General features: G+C 63.4%; 1 protein-coding gene across 2 annotated transcripts; it reads left to right on the top strand.

The window, feature by feature from the left end:
* Nucleotides 1-1,139: 1,139 nt before the first annotated feature.
* FOXF1 (forkhead box F1) lies at nt 1,140-5,588 on the top strand. 2 transcript variants are annotated; one of them, XM_036440795.2, is made up of 3 exons: nt 1,144-2,407; nt 2,438-3,358; nt 4,741-5,588. In XM_036440795.2, the coding sequence occupies exons 1-3, from the start codon at nt 2,197-2,199 to the stop codon at nt 4,899-4,901; spliced, it is 1,293 nt and encodes a 430-aa protein (XP_036296688.2). In that variant the 5' UTR covers nt 1,144-2,196; the 3' UTR covers nt 4,902-5,588. The 2 variants fall into 2 exon arrangements, with proteins under 2 accessions (XP_036296687.2, XP_036296688.2); XM_036440794.2 differs by having other exon boundaries at nt 1,140-3,358.
* The last annotated feature ends 710 nt before the right edge of the window (nt 5,589-6,298 follow it).

The raw sequence follows: 6,298 nt of genomic DNA, 5'->3' as shown, positions 1-6,298 counted from the left end.
CCGCCTCCAAGAGTGCGGCTCCGCTGGATCAGGCGGTGACTGTTAGCCAAACAACGCCAGCCAGCGAGCCCCCAGCTCCCCTCAAGGACGTGCCAGGCGCCCTGAAGGCGACGAGGAGTCTACCAGACAGCGAATGAGGGGCCTCCGCAGGAGACCAGGAGGCCAGAGAAACGGAGAGGTCGGTGGGCTTTGAACAGCGGCGCCGGCCCGCTGTCTGAGCCAGGCGCAAGCCCCTCACCCCAGCTCCAGCCAGGAAACTGCATCTTGGCTCTTCGTGATGACCCGCAAAAAAACGCCCCTGGTCTCCCTCCACCAGACCCAAGGCCCCAGCGGCAGAGGCCGAGCCTGGTGCCCCAGTCTGCGCGACAGCGGCACTCACCTGGGTCCCTGGGTGCCGGGTCCCTCGGGCTGGGGCTCCTGCGCGGAACTGCATTGGGCGCCGCCGCCCCTCCTCGCCAGTCCTGGCCCACACCCCGGTGCCGGTGCCGGGACGTTGGAGCGGGGAAGAGGGGGAGGAGGAGTGCGTGCGAGACCCCTGCTGCGGGCAGCCTGGCGCTCCGGGGCCGCCGGAGCCTGCGCTCCCCGCCCGCGCAGACGGCTCTCCTCCGGAACCTGGCCGGGCGCACAGAGGCAGAGGCCCCGTCGCGGCGGCGGCAGGCCGGCCCACAGGGGCAGTAGGCCAACTCCCCCCGCCCCGCCCGCGCACGCGGAATCCTCTATTATTATTATTAAAGAATCCCTCCGAACATGTTTACATTGAGCCACATAAACTTCCTGCCAGGGCCTTCACCATCCATGGGAAGTCGGAACCTGCGCTTGGAAAGTGGGGACACATCAGGGCTGCGGGGCCAGATAATAGGGTTTTCACCGTGTGGGAGGGGTGGGGCGGGCGGGGGGAGTCCACTGAACTACGAGTGGGTTCAGACCCCAGCGTGGCTAATGCACATGTGAGGGTGAGTTGTGAAATGTGAGTTCCTATGGGCCTATTGTGTGTTCGTGAGTGCGCGCATTAGTGGGCACGCACAGGCCGAGTGCATGAGTAACGCACAAATAGGAGAGAAGAGAGATTACACATGTGAGTCCAGTCATTTACCGGGTTTGCGTGTGCATCAAGGCTTGCACATGTGTGTGCATGAGGGAGGGAATGAGCGAGGTCGCTTGCTCTGGGAGCCTGTAGGATTTGATCCCCCAAGACCAGCCTTCTTCCCTCGCTCCTGTCTGGCCGCGCAGAGCCGGAGACAAAAGCTGCAGCGACCCGCGCTCACTTTCGTTTTCCGCCTTCGCTCGGCCGGGCCGTGGCCCGCCGGCCAGCCCGCTAGCTGCTGCCGGGAGAGTCCGAACAGTCCCGGGCGCTGCGCAGTCCTTCCCGGGGCGGGGAGAGCGGGGAGGCGGGCCCTCGCGGGAACCCACGCCCGCCGGCCTCGGGGACCGCCGAGCCCACTGCGCCGGGATGGCCACGATCCGGAGGCCGCCGCCGACGCCGCCGTGGGGACCTGCCCCGGGTCTGTACCTGGCGGGGAGGGCCCGGGCCCCGGGGCGCGTGTCCCTGGGAGGCGCCGCCCGGGCAGGGGAGGCGGGGGGCGGGCGCGCGGCGGGGCTGCCCCGCGGGCGGAGAGCGCAGTAACCCTCGCTCGCCAGGTCGGTGGAGGCGGGGCGGGTCCTGCCGGCGGCCGCTGGGCGGCGAGGGTGGGGGCCCTGTGAGCGCCCACCTACGTGGGGGCCGGAGCGAGCGGGGCGGGGAGGAGACGCCCGGCAAAGGGTCTTACACGGCCCCGGAGGCGCTGCCGGGAGGAGGTCCGGGGAGGACGGCCTCCCTCCGCTGGAGCCGCGGAGCCGCGCGCTGCGGGCGGCGGGGACCCAGCGCCGCTCCCCGCGGGGGCGCACGGAGTCGGTGCCTCCACTAAAACACCGGTGTGTGTGTGTGTGTGTGTGTGTGTGTGTGTGTGTGTGGTGAGGGGGGGGTCCCGCAGCCTCCGCCCCTGCTGCCAAGAGGCTGCCCTCAGCCTCCGTTGGGCTCCTTCCCTTGTGGGAGGGCAAGAGGGAAAGAGGGAGGAGATAGAGGTGGGGGAGGAGGGACTGGACAGAGAGGGGGTTCTGCGCCAACCACCGGCCGCTCCAGCAGCTCCTCGGGGAGGACGAGCCGGCGGGCGGGCGGGCGGGGGAGGGCGCGCCGGGCTCGCTCGGGAGCAGTGGCCGATGACGGCAGAGGTGCAGCCAGCCCCGCGCGCGCAGCCCCCTCCCCCTCGCCCTGCCCCCCCTCCTCCTCTTCCTCCTCCTCCTCCTCCTCCTCCCCGCTGGCCGGCGGCGCAGAGCAGCGGCGGCAGCGGCGGCGGCGGCAGCAGCCACCCGATGTCTTCGGCGCCCGAGAAGCAGCAGCCACCGCACGGCGGCGGCGGCGGCGGCGGCGGCGGCGGCGTTGGCGGCGGCGGCGGCGGAGGAGGCGGCGGCGCGGCCATGGACCCCGCGTCGTCCGGCCCGTCCAAGGCCAAGAAGACCAACGCCGGCATCCGGCGCCCGGAGAAGCCGCCCTACTCCTACATCGCGCTCATCGTCATGGCCATCCAGAGCTCGCCCACCAAGCGCCTGACGCTCAGCGAGATCTACCAGTTCCTGCAGAGCCGCTTCCCCTTCTTCCGCGGCTCCTACCAGGGCTGGAAGAACTCCGTGCGCCACAACCTCTCGCTCAACGAGTGCTTCATCAAGTTGCCCAAGGGCCTGGGCCGGCCGGGCAAGGGCCACTACTGGACCATCGACCCGGCCAGCGAGTTCATGTTCGAGGAGGGCTCCTTTCGGCGGCGGCCCCGCGGCTTCCGAAGGAAATGCCAGGCGCTCAAGCCCATGTACAGCATGATGAACGGGCTGGGCTTCAACCACCTCCCGGACACCTACGGCTTCCAGAGCTCGGCCGGCGGCCTCTCGTGCCCGCCCAACAGCCTGGCGCTCGAGGGCGGCCTGGGCATGATGAACGGGCACTTGCCGGGCAACGTGGACGGCATGGCTCTGCCCGGCCACTCGGTGCCCCACCTGCCCGCCAATGGCGGCCACTCATACATGGGCAGCTGCGGCGGTGGGGCGGCCGGCGAGTACCCTCACCACGACGGCTCGGTGCCCGCTTCCCCGCTGCTGCCCGCCGCCGCCGGCGGGGTCATGGAGCCGCACGCCGTCTACTCGGGCTCCGCGGCTGCCTGGCCGCCCTCGGCCTCCGCTGCGCTCAACAGCGGCGCCTCCTACATCAAGCAGCAGCCCCTGTCCCCCTGCAATCCCGCAGCGAACCCCCTGTCCGGCAGCCTCTCCACACACTCCCTGGACCAGCCCTATCTGCACCAGAACAGCCACAATGCCCCAGCGGAGCTGCAAGGTGAGTGGGGAGCCAGGGCGGTCCATGTCCCGGGGAAGCCGGGCATCTGTGAGTGCGCTGCGTGGGCCCAGCACCCCGGTTTGCTGACAGCCCTTAGAGCCTGCAGCCACTTCTGTTGGGTGCCCTCCCCACACTGGGGTGTCCCTCAGCCCCACCCCTCGCCGTTGAGGGGGTGAAGGCAACTTAGGTCCTGATTTGGGTCAACATGTCATTTCTCATTTTCTTTTCCTTCGGGAGCACGGCCAGGTCCCACCAAAAGGCTCGGATCCAAATTTCCTACGTTGCTCCTGGTCCCTTAGGCCCCCTCACACCTCAGCAAGTTCCCAGGATGGAGATGGGGTCCAGCCTGGCCAGCCGGCTCCCCCTAGGGGGGTGGTCGGTCAGAGAGCGGCCAGAGAGTCGCCGGCCTCCGCTCCTTGTCCTGGCCGAACAGAAGGGTTAGGCCCAGCACTGCCTGGGACTGGTGCGCAGAGGCCCGGCGCCCTGGCCTTTCCAAGGACCGGGCCTGGCGTTGTGACTGTTGAGCTGGGGGCATTCGCGGTGACACAGGCAGAAAGGAGGGTCTGTGCCAGGCCCAGAGCGGGGATTGGAGCTGCAGGCCCCGCAGACAGACCCTTTGTTTCTCAGGACCCAGGTTCTGGGGTCCTCGGGTGCCCTCTCCCCAGCTCTCAGGAAGAAGATGAGAAAAACCTCCCTCCCTGAACTCCCGCCTTGTTCTGGCAGGAGCTTGGAGGGAGCTTAGCAGGGGCCTCTCAGGGGTCAGCTGTCAGCAGCCTCCAGTGGGAGGCAGGAGCCGGGCCTGGTGGCTGAAAGGCCACTTCTCTGGAGGGCTCTGGGGTTGCCTTGCTTGGGCTGCTTCAAACTCCGGGGCTCTGGCTGGCCGGGTGGCCCTGTTCTCCAACAGGGGCTTCCTCCAGAGAAGCCCCCCTCACTCCGTGATGGCCCTGTGCTTCTTGCTCCCAGCGCCCGCCTCTGGCTGCACTGAGGCCTCCGCAGCCTGAGCTGGGGAAGTGGCTGCCCTGGCGCCAGGCCGCCCGCCTGGGAGGTGGAGGCCGCCAGAGCCCTCCGCGAAGTCTGCAGACCCGTTGGGGGCCTCCACCCCACCTCTTCCTTTTAGGTGTCGGAAGCCCCCCAGCCAGCCTCTGTGTCCATAGCGGGTGCAGGCCCAGGCAGAGAGTGCTCCCGGAGGCAGGGACGTGTCCTGGTGTCCCAGGATCATCCCCTGGGGCGCACAAGCCCAGGGCCCAGACAGGGCTGGGAACTCGGGGACTCTGTTCATGGGCGTGTGGAAAGTGGGGAGGACAGGGCCCCCATGTCCAGAGCTCAGTGGGGCAGAAGGCTTCTCCATCTTGAACTCTGGCCCCTTGTTACCTCCCTCACAGGCATCCCCCGGTATCACTCGCAGTCGCCCAGCATGTGTGACCGAAAGGAGTTTGTCTTCTCTTTCAACACCATGGCGTCCTCCTCCATGCACTCTGCGGGTGGCGGCTCCTACTACCACCAGCAGGTCACCTACCAAGACATCAAGCCCTGCGTGATGTGAGCCGGGAGCCTGCGGGTCCTTCTGCGCGGCCATCGCCGCCGGAGCCCCGGACCCATCCCTAGAAACTGCTTCATTTCTCGAGGTATAACCATCGGCAGAAGAAAAAAAGGGTTTGACCCCCTCCTCAACCGGATTATTGCAAAAGGCACCCCCAGGGCAAAGAAGCGGCATAGAGGTCGGCACCTCCTCTCCTGTTCCCTCAAAATATTTTAAAAACGAACGGTAGTGGCGTCCAGGCCTCATCTGACTGCAGCTGTTGGTAAATAAATGTCTTCTTTTCGATCCGATTAAAACCGGCTGAGAAGGTGCTGTGTTGGGGGAAAACCCTCAACATCTAAACAAAAATTCTGCTGAGGTCTCTCCCCCACCCTTAACCCTTTAATGGAAAAAGTCAAGGGGGGAGATTTTTTTTTAGAAGAAAGACAAACGTAGGAGACCGTCATTATCAAATGCTTTTATTTGGGGGGCGGGCTGAGTATTTATCGTTGTTATTTTTAACTTTCCTTGGGAAGAATGTCTTGGAATGCGCAAGTCGCGTGGTAGAGCCGAGCCGCGTTTTGCAGAGAAGGGGGGGGGGCGAGAGGCCGAGCTCTCCTCCCCACCTCGGAAGCTCTGCAGCCGCAGGTGGATCTCTGTGCATAGGACTTGTGTGTTTCTGAAGCCACTGTTCGTTTGTTGTTGTTTTTTTTCTTTAAAAAAAGAAACCAATGGAGCCCAGAATCAGGCGGCTCTCGGGGCCTCTGCCACCCCCCTCTGCCTTCCTCTTCTTCCTTCCCTGCAGTCTTTTTGGTTTTGTTTCCAATGTTACATGTAGTTTTTTGGAGGGTGTTTTTCTCCCGAGACCCGCTGTCTCCCGACCTCTACTGTAAACTGGTGCGAAAGCGGCGTATACACGGCCGGACACGGGACCGGAGGCCGGCCAGCGTGCGGATTCAGGATTGCGCGATGCAGAAAGGTTAAGGCACTTTTTAAAACTATAGCAAGGCTCATCCTGTTATTTATTCTTTCTTTCCCTAGTAATCGAAACACCGCATAGGCTCCTCCGTTTATCAGTATTAATGGTGTAACGTTGTTGGCAATATTTGCCGCGTAGAATTTTTTTTTAGATTATCCATTGTAAATTTGAAACAAAGTCCAATGTGTGTAAAAACAAATCCCCATATGTTTTATATAAATATATATATAAAATGAAGGACTACCCCTCCTTTTTCCCTAGTATTTTGGCTGCTGGGGTGCAGCGTTTGTGACACGTATTTTAAATTTCCTTCTGCACTGTATAAAATGACAATTTGAGGATGTGTTGCCTTTTGTGTATTTTTTTTCCTAAAAAAAGAACAAAAATAAAAATGTATAACATTTGTACATGGCCTTTAACATTGTATCAACTAGAAATAAAA

Source organism: Pipistrellus kuhlii, unplaced genomic scaffold (genome assembly GCF_014108245.1).
Source record: "Pipistrellus kuhlii isolate mPipKuh1 unplaced genomic scaffold, mPipKuh1.p scaffold_m20_p_17, whole genome shotgun sequence".
NCBI lineage: Eukaryota > Metazoa > Chordata > Mammalia > Chiroptera > Vespertilionidae > Pipistrellus > Pipistrellus kuhlii.
The sequence above is the reverse complement of the archived record's forward strand: the minus strand, read 5'-3'. Positions and strand labels throughout refer to the sequence as shown.